We start from the raw sequence: 13,895 nt of genomic DNA, 5'->3' as shown, positions 1-13,895 counted from the left end.
CCCAGCACCCACATGGCAGCTCTCAACCATCTGTAACTCCAGTTCCAGGGTATCTGATGTCATCTTCTGGCCTCTGTGGGTACTAGGCATATATGCAGGCAAAACATGCATACAAATAAGGTAAACTTTTTTTTTTTTAGATTTATTTATTTATTGTATGCACAGTGTTCAGCCTCCATGTATGCCCTCAGGCCAGAAGAGGGCACCAGATCTCATTACAGATGGTTGTGAGCCACCATGTGGTTGCTGGGAATTGAACTCAGGACATCTGGAAGAGCAGTCAGTGCTCTTAACCTCTGAGCCATCTCTCCAGCCCCTAAGGTAAACATTTTTAAAATGATGTTTTTAAAATTAAAAGATTGAGCTTGGTGGTGGTGGCACATGCCTTTACTCCCAGCACTTGAGAGGCAGAGGCAGGTGGATCTCTGAGTTCAAGACCAGCCTGGTCTATAGACTGAGTTCTAGGACAGCCAAGGCTACATAGAGAAACCCTGTCTCAAAATCGCCCCCCCCATTAAAAGATCCTATCTCAAAGACACAGAGAAGGTGGGGGAGGGAGAAGAGAGAGGAAGGGGAAAGGAGAGACAATCAACCAGTTATGCACCAGCCATGCCAGTGTGTCTATACACTCAGCACTGAAGAAGCAGAGGCAGGAAGATTACTGCAAGTTCGAGGCCAACGTGGTCTACAGAATGAATGTCGGGTTAGTCAGGGCTACACAGTGAGACTTAAACTAAAAAAAAAAAAAACTTTTAATATCAATCAATAAATCAGTCCAATCATGGGTAATGAAGGCAGTGACGTCCTGATGAAAAGAGAGATGACCAATGAGACAGAACCGAAAGCTCAGGACTAACCCTTCGTGTTTCTGGTCAGCTCATCTCTGACAAAGCATCAGGGGATGCAGCAGGGAGGGATGGTCTTTTCAGCAGACGGTGCTGGGACAACTGGGCATCCCCAAGCAAAATATCAGAAAGAGCCGAACCTCTCACCATATGCAACAATGAACTTGAATCGGGCTGTGTGGTTTTAAATGGAAGAGCAGAAACTATAAGACCCCACGACTACAAGGAGTTGCACCCAAGGCTCTGGCTGCTGAGTCCTGGACACTGAGAGGCTGAGAGCTGGGCACGCCCATCTAGCAGCAGGTGCCCGGGTGGAAGGGAACAGCTGGAGCAGGGGATGAGGGAGGAGACAGGGTGGGGTTAACTCCCCTGTCTCTTGGCATCCATATAGTGTTCCTTGAAGGAGCATGACCTGCTAGGCATGGAGACACAGTACTTGGGAGGTAGGGGCAGAAGTTCAAGGCTAGCATCAGTGAAACCATTCAAGGCCAACAAAACTGTAAAAGCTTGCTTCTAACCACTCCCAGAGCCAACACAAACCATACTCATGGAGAAAGTAGACTGGAAAGTCTCCCTTAAGGGTGGGAGCAATGTCTCAGAGGGCAGAGGGGTGGTCAAGGCAGCAGTCTGCATGCGGGTGCCCCATATCTTTGTTCTGTGTGGGTGAAATTGAAGTCTTGGGGAAAAGAATGCAAAACAAGGGGCTGGAGAGATAGCTCAGCAGTTAAGAGCACTGCCTGCTGTTCCAGCCTTCCTGAGTTCAATTCCCAGCGACCACATGGTGGCTCACAACCATCTGTAATGAGATCTGGTGCCCTCTTCTGGCCTGCAGGCACACAGAACACTGTATACATAATGAATAAATAATTTTTTTTTTTTAAAAAGAAGAATGCAAAAGAAGTCAATTAAATTCCCTGTCTCCCACCAGTCCTGGCAGCTGGAGCCAGGCAATTAGGGGCTGTCTCCCTCCATCTCCGATTGCTGTGGCACAGCTGACTCCTAAGGTGACGTAAGGACACTTAAGAGAATGAGAAGATCCTGGGAAGAAAAAAACAAAAAACAACAACACAAAAAAAACAAAAAACAAAAAATACCCTCTTCAGCCCTAATCAGACTCTTAACAGCTTTGCTCTGTCCTTGGTGTTTCCCAAGGTCAAGGCCTCTTGAAGAACGGAGGCTTTGTCCTGTGTCTGGAGGCAGACAGAGGGGGCTTTTAAAGGCTAGCCTGGTGACAGGAAGGTCGCACATTCAAGGACCTGGCGCAGGCTCTTTCCTAACAAGCTAGCACGGTGAAGATAAATGACAAGGTCAGCCAAGGGTGCCACAACAGTCTCTCCCTCTTTGGGGAGATAAATGCTGCAGGGTGGGGCTTCCCCGGGGTCTGAGCAAGGTGTGTGTGTGTGTGTGTGTGTGTGGTGTGTGTAGCAGAGGGGACCAAGAGTTTTATTGTTGCCTAGGAGTGTCAGGGGGAGATTGTCCCTATGGGAGTCTAAAGACCCAGAAGCATGAAGAATCATAGTCTACCCCCGACCCGCCCCTACTGCGAAACATGGTCTACTCTACCACCAACCTACACCCAGCCCCAACAATTCCCAAACCCAGAATCACAAAGAACCTCCTTAGCCTGGTCCAAACACTAAAACATGCATGCATTTTCTGCACCCTCCTGGGGAGCGTCAAGGTGGATCCTTCACCCAATATCAAAATAAAACTTGCCTCATGCAAGGACGATGAACAAAGTCATTCCTAGAGAGAAGCATTGCGACTTAACAGGAAGTGTGGTATACAGCTAGGAGGGGAGCCCAGGGAATGGCAGGAAGCAGGGGTGTCAGTGCCAGAAAGAGGCCAGGAGGAAGGCCAGCCTTTGTCCCGTGGGGCAGCCCATCTGTGTGCTGGGAACAGAGGATCCTTGCTTGAAGTAGGAACGCAGAGAGACAGGGCTCTTTGCGTCATCCCCATGTCTCTGAGAACCTTCTGGACTCGGTTAGGAAAATGTTTTCATGACTCTAATGGGCATGCTAAGGCCAGCTCTCAGACTGAGGGCCAAACAAAAGGATGCATTTACATATGGTCCCTGTACCCAGCTCACCGTACCCGTGTGACCTCCCACCATTACTCTCTAACCTCACTTCTCTTAAATTGATTTCATTTTTAATCGTGTGGGGGGGGGAATATGTGCACACAGGTGCAGTGGGGTGGAGGCCAGAAGTGTCAGATCCCCTGGAGCTGGAGCTGCGGGGCTGTGAGTCACCTGATGTGGGTGCTGGAAACCGAACTCCAGCCCTCTGCAAGAACAGTACTCGCTCTTAACTGCTGAGCCATTCCTCCAGGCCCCTCTCTTAGTTTTTTGAGACAGGTTCTCACCCTTAGTCCAGATGGCCTGGAAGCTACTAAGTAGTGTAGGCTGACCTCGGACTCTTGGCAATCCTCCTGCATCCGCCTCCCGAGTGCAGGGATCACAGGCGTGTGCCTTTCCCTCTCCATCCTCTTAATTGAAAGCTCTCTTAACAGCCCCATCCTCCCCGGGCAGAACGTTTGCTTCATTCACCTGAAAGCCCGAAAGAAGTCCCGACCACTCCGGGACACAGTCGGGGTTAGGGCCTGGTAGAGTGGTGGTGCAGAAGGCAAAGTACTTGGGGGTTGCAAGGTCCTGAAACTTGGAGAATATTCCGGGCAACGAGGATTAATGCAGCGGGAAGAGCGCTAGGGAGCGCTGGTCCTCATTCCAAGCATCCGACAATTCTCCTAGAAGCAATCTCCTAGGTTTCTTGCGCTGTTGGTGATAATTACCCTCTGGGACTCTTCCCTCCTTACGCCGGCTTTCCTTTCAGGCTTGGACGTCCTCCCGAGCTCCAGTCCCTGATCTAGGCTCAGTTTTTTTCTGCCACAGCGCGCCCGGGAAGTACCCAAGCCACGTCTGGTCCCCAGAGCAGTTCAAACGGCTGGGAGTTGTGGAGTTTACTGGTTGCCTAGCAACCCCAGCCGGGCCGAGACACGGGCCGTTCCGAAGGCGATCTGGAGCACGTGACAATGGTCCGGCTGGTGGGAAGCAAAGCCCTTCTCTCCTCCCTTATCTGGAGGGAAGTTAACCAACTTGAAGGGCTTGGCCAAAACGCCTACCCAAGGCTAGTTATGAGTCCGGCAAAGTCCCCTGAAAAACGCAACTAAAGTGGCCAGTGGGTGGGAAGCTCTGTGCCTGGGCTAGGGAAAGCCTGCCTGTTCAGTTCTTATATTGTCTGGTTTGTCTCTGTTCTCTTCTGCTGCCATATCCCATGAACCACCACCCTTCTGAATAGAACTCCAGAATGGAAATTCCTCGAGGGTCAGGCTGAATATATGCATGGCTTAGCTGTGTGCTTGGCGCATAGCGAACATGGTTCACTGCATGAATGAAAGAACCGCTGGAAGTACGAATGACACAGTGAGACGCCTGTTTCTCCTGAGCTTAAGACAAGGCAGTGAGAAAATGTGGGAGGGGTTAGAAAACCATACCGAGGGCCGGCAAGACGACGGCTAAGTGAGCAGTAGGCGCTTGGCTCAAAAACCTGACAAACTGAGTTCAAATCCCAGCAGGCACGTACACCTGCCAAAGTACACACTAATAATAATAATAATAATAATAATAATAATAATAATAATAAATCAGTAATTTAAAAAAATTAAAGAAGGGGGGTTAGTCTTACATCTAGATTGGTGACATGTTTAGTTGGGAAAGGGTCTTGTCACCACAGCTGATGACCTGGGTTTGTGCCCCTGGACACACATGGTGATGGAGAGAGCTAACTTCCCCAAGCTGTCCTCTGACCTCCATATTTGTGCTATGTATGCCACATGAGTGTAATGAATGTACACACACACACACACACCACACACACACACACACACACATAGTGATTTGCGACAGACCAGCTCAGCTGGAGCACTGGGACTGACAGGACAGGGTCTCAGGAATAGGTGGGTAAGGAGTTGTCAAATGACAGACACAAGATTTAAAGGAATTGTATCTGAATGTGTCTTTACTAGACATGAGGCTCATTTTTTATATATAGAAAAGATTGTTTAACAAAACAGCATGTATTGTTTTTTATGCAGTATAGACTATTTTTAGAATTATTTTATTAGATACATGAAAACAGATTTTTATCAGACGGACATTTTTGGTGTGAGTCTGTGGTCAGTCATGCCAGACATGGCTTGGCATTAATTTTGATATAAGTCATTATCGAGGTTATGAATTTATGGCATTTTGAGCTAAGGGCAAGTGGTTGAGGTTGACAGCCACACAGTCTACGGTCTTTTTATATTTTTGTAATTTATGTAGAAGAACTTTATTTTTATATTTTTAACTTTTTTTTTAACCATCCCCAGAACCAGTCTTAAGAAGTTACAGGCAGCCGGGCGATGGTGGCGCACTCCTTTAATCCCAGCACTCGGGAGGCAGAGGCAGGCGGATCTCTGTGAGTTCGAGACCAGCCTGGTCTACAGAGCTAGTTCCAGGACAGGCTTCAAAGCCACAGAAAAACCCTGTCTCGGAAAAAAAAAAAAAGAAGAAGTTACAGGCATTTATTTTTTATTTTTATCTTATTTTTGCTGAATTTGTCTTAATTTTAATAAGCATCAGATTAAACCTGGAAACCTTTTTATCTTGAATATTAACCCATCTTTTTAAAATATTTATTTATTGTGTATACAATATTCTGTCTGTGTGTATGCCTGAAGGCCAGAAGAGGGCGCCAGACCCCATTACAGATGGTTGTGAGCCACCATGTGGTTGCTGGGAATTGAACTCAGGACCTTTGGAAGAGTAGGCAATGCTATGAACCTCTGAGCCGTCTCTCCAGCCCTTAACCCATCTTTTTTATTAGCATCATATACTCCTGTATATGGCAATGGCTCATTATTAGACTCTGGAAACTTAAACATACTATTTGGGGGGGGGGGGGGACACCAGACTCTAGTTTTTAGAACATAAGCAGGTAATACCCGAAGTATAAGGACTCCAATGCAGGAATCAGAGCACACACACAACTTCTCTGCGGGCATTCTTACTGAAGCTTGTGCCACATCTTACACGAGAGACCCCGAAGACTCCACAGGAGGTGGTGTGACAGTGATTTTTTTTAAGAGAAAGAAAGCTACAGAATCTCATATAGCTTCCCAGAAGACCCTAAGAGCGTTTGGAACTGCGGACCCTAGACTGGTCATTTATTTATCGTGTACCTGGTGATGGTTTGAAAGAGATTGGCCCCCTACAGGCTCACAGATATGCGTGCTTAGTCCCCAGTTGGGCAAGCTGGCTGGAAAAGCTTAGGAGGTGTGGCCTTGTTGGAGGAGGTGTGTCACTAGTGGGGAGTGGGCTTGGAGGTTTCCAGTATCCACACCAGGCCCAGCGTCCCTCTCTTCCCGCTGCCTACGGATCAGGACGCAGCTCTCAACTCCTTTGCTGCCAGCATCATGTCTGCCCCCATGCTGCCAGCAGTTTCCTTCCGTGATGATTACGGACTAACCTCTGAAACCATAAGCAAACCCCCAATTAAAAGCTTTCTTGTATAATCGACCCGTGACTTAAGACATTTTTTCAGTATTGGGATTGAACAGGGCCTTGCCACCGAAAGGACAGGGCTCTACCAGTGAACTGCATCCCCAACCTGAGTTTCCGTTTCTGGGGTTTAACTTTCTACATCTTCACAGCAGGAGGACAGTGACAGTTTTTCCGGGGTATCGTGAAGATGCGCCGTCAGACACCGAGGAGAGCCCAGCCCGCGTTGCGGCTCGGCCAGCGCTGTGCTTGCCGCTACAGGCTCCGGAGGATGAGGTGAACCTGAGGCCAGGCGTGGGCACTGGAGATTTGGATGAAGCCAGGCAAAGAATGAGTCACCAAGATGTGGGATATGGGGTTGGAACTGAGCCCTAGAAAGTGGTTTTGAGTTGCAGGGGATGGAGCGGTGAGTGAGTCCCGGAGTGGGGGTGGGGCATGATGGGAACCAGAGGAGCGAGCTGAGCAGTTCCAGGCTCGAGCAACTGTGGCTGGCTGGGGTTGCAAGCTGGGGCCCCTCTGATGACGCGTTGGATAGGGAAGCGGGGGTGGAGTGTAGATAAGAAAAGGGGGTGGGGGAAATTGGACTCAGTCGTTTTTATTATGACAATGATGTTATCCCGGCTTCCCACCCCCACACTACCCTCCCCTCCCCTCACTCAGACCTGTGTAGAGCGACCAACACTGGCTCACTCACTCACTCTCAGCTCTGGAACTCTTGGCAGGTCCAGCTTCAAGCACCATGGGAGGCCAGCATGAGGTCATATAATTAGACTATTCAGAAAGTCCTACGGGTTTTTTTTTTTTCTTTTTTTCTTTTCTCACCTTCTCGGATTTCTACCCAATCACAGCGTAACTGGCCACAGAAATTCTTTGCTTAGATCAGCCCCCGCCCTGGACAAACTCCAGGCAGGTCCCCAGTCCATTACACCCCACCACTGGCTTCCTCCCCCAACTTCTCGTTTTTTTAAGACAGGGTCTCACATAACTCAGGCTAGCTTTGAACTTCTGGTCCTCCTGCCTCCACCTCCTAAAAGCTGTACGTACAAGCTCCATCACACTGGGCCTTAGAGCTCTACAGAAAGATTCCTTAGTGGTCTACGTCAGTGAGTACGAATAGTCCAGGTTTAGGGCTTTCATTGTGCATACATGCATGCATGGATGAATGTACATTGATCACATCTACTCCCCATTACCTTCTGCTCTCACCAGTTTTTTGTTGTTTTGTTTTCTGTTTTTCTAATTTTAAAATGGAGTAAAACCATGATACCATACTTCTGTGGTACAGGCAAGAGAATGAGAAATTCAAGGCCAACCTTACACACTAAATTTGAGGCCACGCTAGGCTGTATACGACTGTCTCAGAACAAACAGCAAACAAAACTAGACCAAGCTGGGTGCCTTTTCATCCCAGCCCTCCTGACCAGGCTGGTCTGGTCTACATGGTGAGTTCCAGGTTAGCCAGGGCTATAGAGTGAAACCTCATCTCAAATGAAAACCAAAACCACCAGACACCACACACACACACACACACACACACACACGCACGCACGCGCATGCACACACAGAGAGAAAGAGAGAGAACTAGGTAAAACAGGAAGCACAAGATCATGGGAGTCTTGCCCACAAACGTTAACCCATATCCAAGCAATCGGAGCTGCTTCTGTTACATGGCCATCTGGAAACTCCACCCCAGGCCCATGTCTTCCCAGACACCCCTACTGCCCTAGAATTCAGAGAAAGGAAGGGGCCATCACAGAGTTAGGTTTTGTGGGTTAGGAGGCACAGATCAAAGTTCTCACGGGGCCTGGCAAGGACGGTTCCTATCTGACTGGGCAGTGGGCATTGCTGGCCTCTTGAGAATGGTCTGGAGTGAGGAGGGAGTGCTGAGCTGGGAGTGTAGCTCAGTGGCAGAGCGGCCCCGTCTGAAGCACTGGGGACAGTGGTTTAGGACATCTGTTCCCAGGGAAGCCTGAGCTCACTGAGGGCCTCTGTGGAGTCCGGTTTTTCCCCAGGGAGCAGGCTACATAGCCGTCCTCTTCCTCCAGCTGGTGCTTCCTGGGTTAGTGGTTACGTCACTGCCAGATGATAGTCAGACAAAGCCCAGCGGTGGACAGTGAATGGTGACCTCTGACTACCACATACTTTCTCTCGGTGTGCAGCTAGTGTGCGGTTCTTTCTTGGGACAGAGAGGTGACACAGGGCTGACGTGACCACCCCTGGGCTTGTGCACTCAGAGTCACCTTTCTATTTTTCTTAAATAAATAAGAGAACTAAAGTTTTGAGTTTATTTTATTTTATGTGTATGGGTGTACTGATTGCATTTCTGTCTGTGCGCCATGTGCAGGTAGTACCCGCAGTGTCCAGAAGAGGGCGTTGGCTCTCCTGGAACTGGAGTTACAGATGGTTGGGATCTACCATGCGGGTGCTGGGGATTGAACCCAGTTCTTCTGGAAGAGCAGCCAGATGATGAACGGCAGAGAGATGGAAACATCTCTCCAGTCCTGGTCTTCCTACTTCTCGCAGTCCTTCTGCAACTCAAGCTTCATCAAGTTAGCAGAGACCATAAAGTCCCCCACAGCCTGCGTCACCTGGGTGCTGAGAAGCAATTTTCCCCCAAAATCAAACTAGTTATGGGAGTTCCCATACGGTTCTTACTCATCTTCTCACCCAAGGCTGTGGGTTCCCTAGGGCTGACAGAGCCCAGGAAAAGCCACAAGAGCACGTGTCCACTGCTGGGTAGCTGAGCTCATCTGCATGTGATGCTCAAGCACCCCCAAAGGTTCCAGCAGCTTGCCCAGGAGCTCCGCGATGTTCCAGGAAGTTCCGGAAGCTCAGCTGCACAGGGGTGTGAACCGTCACTCTGCCAATGGGGAAGCACCAGACTGGGGGCTGCTGAGCCAGCAGAGACTTTGTGTAGGGGGGAATGGCTGCCCCAGAGGCATGGGTCCAGTCATCCCTGTCCTGAGAAGCAACCTTTGAAGGCAAGGTGCTGGGGAGTACACAGCACAGATCCATGGATGGCGGCTGGAGGAGCACAGCCTGGGCAGCTCCTACCTGACCAGAGTCACCCAGCACAGGGTCCAGGGCTCTGTGTAACACCTGGGTCTGTCCTCAATCCAGATCCTGACTCTTGATGCACCTGTTTTATATTTTTACTCTGATGAAAAAAAAATTTTTTTTTTTTGGTTTTTCGAGACAGGGTTTCTCTGTGTCTTTGGAGCCTGTCCTGGAACTAGCTCTTGTAGACCAGGCTGGTCTCGAACTCACAGAGATCCGCCTGCCTCTGCCTCCCGAGTGCTGGGATTAAAGGCGTGCACCATCACCGCCTGGCTTCTGATGAAAAATTTATATCAATACTAGGGAGGATTGCTGGCTCCCGGTGAACATTTAATAAAGACTGTTTACTATATAGCAGCCTGATGAGCAACGGATTGCTCTGCCTCTCCACTCACTACAGGAGTTGCTGTGCTTGCCTGATCACATTTCTTTCTTTCTTTTTTTTTTTTTGGTTTTTCGAGACAGGGTTTCTCTGTGGTTTTGGAGCCTGTCCTGGAACTAGCTCTGTAGACCAGGCTGGTCTCAAACTCACAAAGATCCTCCTGCCTCTGCCTCCCAAGTGCTGGGATTAAAGGCATGCATTACCACCACCCAGCCAGATAAGAGCTTTTGCTGTGTAAGCATGAGGACTTGAGTTCGAATCTCCAGTACCCACCTAAAAAGCCAGGTGTGACATGCCTGTAACCTTAGTGCTGCAGTGGGGAGACAGGAGTGTTTCTGGCTGACAGACTATTGAGAGACACCACCTCAAGGAGATAAGATGGGGAGGGGGTAGAGCAGAAGAGCCAATGTTTTTTGTTCTCTGGTGTATGTGCAACACACACACACACACACACAAGTAATGGCGTACACACACCCCATCACCACACAAACGAAAAACAAGAACAAAACAAAAATTAGGCAAAGGCCACAGATCCCTGTGACCTGAGATAGTCATTCAAAGCCCCCCTCCCTTTTAAAAAAAAAAAAAAAGATTTCATAGCTAGATGTGGGGATGAACAATACCTTTAGTTTCGGCATTTGGGAGACGGAAGTCTCCAAGGCTAGTGTGGTCTACAGAGTGAGTGCTAAGACAGCCAGGGCTACACAGAGAAGCTCTCTTTCAAAACACAAAACAAACAAAAAAGTTTTTTTTGTAGACCAGGCTGGCCTCGAACTCACAGAGATCCGCCTGCCTCTGCCTCCCGAGTGCTGGGATTAAAGGCGTGCGCCACCACCGCCCGGCAACAAAAAAGTTTTTATTCTGGGCATAGTAGCACACACCTTTTGGTTCCAGGATTTGGAAGATAGAGGCAGGCAGATCTCATTGAGTTCTAGGCTAGCCTGGTCTACACAATGAGTTCCAGGTCGACCAATGCTACATAATGAGACCTGTGTATGAGTGTGCATCATATGTTTGCGTGTCCATGGAGACAGAAGAGGGCATCAGGACTTCTGGAACTGAAGTGTCTGAGGATCATGGGTTGTCTGTCATGTGGGTGCTGGGAACCGAACCCGGGTCCTCAGCAAAAGTAACAAGTGCTCTTAACTACTGAGCCATCTCTACAGCTCCAAGATTTGCTTAATTTCTATGTATGTGTATATATGTCTCTCTGCATAATATCATATGTATGTGGTTATCCTGGAAGATCAGAGGGAGGGCAGTGGATCTCCGGGAGATGGAGTGAGCTATGAGGGTTATGAACTGCTTGATGTGGGTGTCGTTCAGATCCTTGGAAGAGCTGCAAGCACTCTTAACCTGCCTAGCCACCTACCCAGCTCCTCACAGCTCCCCATCTCGTCTCTCACTGAAATCTGATACTGCTGCTGGGAGGAGCCTCTCGTAGTCCCTCCCTCCCCGACCTCTGTGGAGAGGGCTTGCACCCTTGCTAGTCCCCCAAAGCTTAGCAAGTAAGTCACGCAGTCAACCGCACATCTTAAGAGAAGTGGTTTATTTCTTGGCTCAGGTGAGGGCAAAGACGTTTCAAGCAGAGGTTTGCCCACCCGACTCCTGTAGAACCCGGAGGAGTTTTAGTTTGATGTACATGCATTAAAAAGTCCTTCCGTTGCTGCAGAGGAAACATTAGAAGCAAATGCCTTGAGGTCACAGCCCAAGATCTGCACAGGACACAGACACAGAAAGGTGGATCACAGTATGCACGGGTTAATAGGAGACACAGTGAGGCCGGCGCCTGGCGGCTTGCCTGGGAGCTGTTAGTGCGATGACAGTGTGGCTCTTCTGAAATGGAAACGGTTCTGACGCACACGATCACCCAGGCCCTGCTTGGGTGTGCAAGGCCACAGGGCTTTAGTGTGTCTGTATTGGCAGGAAGTTGGAAGCACCAAATAGCCTAACCTGGTCCCCCAGTAGGCAGGACAGGGATCATTATTTTCTCCTAGCCAGGAAATGCCTATTCTTCAGGATAGAGAAAGCCCTCAGCCTTCTTAGTTATCACGTCTATCCCCAGAATATCCTTCTCCAGGCATCTGGGACATGTTGCCTCAGTGATCTTTATAAAAAAAAAAAAAAAGAAAAAAAGAAAAAGAAAAAAAAAAGAACTGGGCGTGGTGGCGCACACCTTTAATCCCAGCACTTGGGGACAGAGGCAGGTGGATCTCTGTGAGTTTGAGGCCAGCCTGGTCTACAGATTGAGTTCCAGGGCAGCCAAGGGTACACAGAGAAATCATGTCTTGAAACATACCCCCCCCCCCATCTGCTCCTGGCCTGGTGTTGTGGCGCACACCTTTAACCCCAGTACTCTGGAGGCAAAGGCAGGTGGATCTCTGTGAGTTCTGGGCCAAGGACCGCACCAAAACAAAAAACCCACGACCCACTTCCCAGCATCTCCCGCAGATCTGCAGCACAGCTTATGTGAGAGCCAGAGTTGGAAACAGGTGGAGCCTGAGCCCGTCTGAGGTGCCTGTGAGGGAGGGGTGACTCTTCGGATCATCAAAATGTCTTAAAATACCGGGAACAAGATGTCCGTTCATACCTGAGACTGTCCCCGCCTGCAGCTGAGACCTGGCTCCGGAATGGAGGTGGCTGGTGGAGGTGAGAGAGGCAGAACATGGCAGGCTTTCTCCCCTGCTCCTGCCCAAGACTGCCAGACTGCAGTGCCCAGCTTGAAGCCACCAATCCCCTCTGGGAAGTACTCGTAATGCTATCCTGTGGTCTAGGCAGACTCTGCGTGGTCCCAGGACCTAACACATTTCCAATTGTCACCTGCTAGGAACCGAGGACAGAGGAACTAACTGGAAGGTGTGGCCCGGGCTTAGGGCCACTCTAACAAGAGCCAGGGGCCCCGTGGCAGGACCTTGAGAGAATGGAGCTTTTCGACTGGTGGTCCTCTCCTCACTGCCTCTTCTCCTCTGCTGAGGGTGGGACTTAAAGGGGGGGGCTGAACCAGGCCCTGAGCCCTGGGGAGTCCCAGGAGAGAGAGCTTGGCCCGAGACTGGTCTTGTCCACCTGTGGCTCTGGGTCAGGAGTACCAGCTGTGTCCCTGCTGCCACAGGAGCCTGCCCGTCTGGGAACTTTTCAGTTTCTGTCACAGAAACACAGCTGGGATCTGCATTTGCTGAAAACCAAGCTGGCAGAAGGCGGCAGGTACCCCGGAAGCTGCTACGATGGGAACTCGTAGTGTCTCAGGTGCTCATCTGCCACGGACATGTAGGTGGCCCGCATGCTGGGAGAGTACTGTGGAGGAGAGGAGGGGCAGTCAGAACAGGGTACAGCTCACTACTGGGTCAAACTGAAATTATACAGCCTGCCTTTCCATTGCTGGTTCCACACCCAAGGACTCAACTAACTTTGGCTCAAATCAAAGCTTCTGGAAAAAAAAATTCTGTATTACGCATGTCTGTACTTTCTGTCTTTTTTTTTTTTTTTTTTGAGACAGGGTTTCTCTGTGGTTTTGGAGCCTGTCCTGGAACTAGCTCTTGTAGAACAGACTGGTCTCAAACTCACAGAGATCCGCCTGCCTCTGCCTCCCGAGTGCTGGGATTAAAGGAGTGCGCCACCACCGCCTGGCCTTTCTGGTTTTCTTCTATTGTTTCTGTTACTTACTTATTTGCTTAGACAGGGTCTTACTTTGTAGACCAGGATAGCCCAGAACTCCCTATGTAGTCAGGTTAGGCTCTAACGCAAAAGGGTCTTTTGGTCTCAGCCTCCAGAGAGATGGTATGTGTGTGTCACCACACTCAGAGGCAATGACACCAGTTACATGGAAAGTAGCACATCATTCTACACGAGGAGCTTGAGCATCATCGGAGTTTGGTACCCTTGGGATTCCTGGAGCTGGTCCTCTGTGTACATAGAGGGGGCACCTGCACCATCGAAGATGCCGGGAACTTCTCAGGGGACGACAACCTGGCCAGGTACAGCAGTCAGACACGGTGTTTTTATCACAAGGTATCGTGTAGCTTGGGGGAATACCAGGGTGGCGTGAGAAGCTTCGGGTCCACTGATGCTTAGTCTG

The 13,895-nt window shown here is 49.7% G+C and overlaps 2 protein-coding genes across 2 annotated transcripts in view; both read right to left on the bottom strand.

The window, feature by feature from the left end:
• The window catches only part of Dnai2 (dynein axonemal intermediate chain 2), a 32,433-nt gene extending 28,974 nt beyond the window's left edge, over window positions 1-3,459 (bottom strand). Inside the window, exon 1 of the mRNA XM_057775983.1 lies at window positions 3,394-3,459. The gene's annotated coding sequence lies outside the window, so the exon portion shown is untranslated. The remainder of the gene's footprint in view (window positions 1-3,393) is intronic.
• Window positions 3,460-11,374: 7,915 nt separating this feature from the next.
• The window catches only part of Ttyh2 (tweety family member 2), a 44,673-nt gene continuing 42,152 nt past the window's right edge, over window positions 11,375-13,895 (bottom strand). Inside the window, exon 14 of the mRNA XM_057774408.1 lies at window positions 11,375-13,114. Within this exon, the coding sequence (XP_057630391.1) occupies window positions 13,040-13,114 (75 nt within the window). The 3' untranslated portion in view covers window positions 11,375-13,039. The remainder of the gene's footprint in view (window positions 13,115-13,895) is intronic.

The sequence above is a fragment of the Chionomys nivalis genome, chromosome 7, assembly GCF_950005125.1.
Source record: "Chionomys nivalis chromosome 7, mChiNiv1.1, whole genome shotgun sequence".
NCBI classification, from domain to species: domain Eukaryota; kingdom Metazoa; phylum Chordata; class Mammalia; order Rodentia; family Cricetidae; genus Chionomys; species Chionomys nivalis.
The sequence above is the reverse complement of the archived record's forward strand: the minus strand, read 5'-3'. Positions and strand labels throughout refer to the sequence as shown.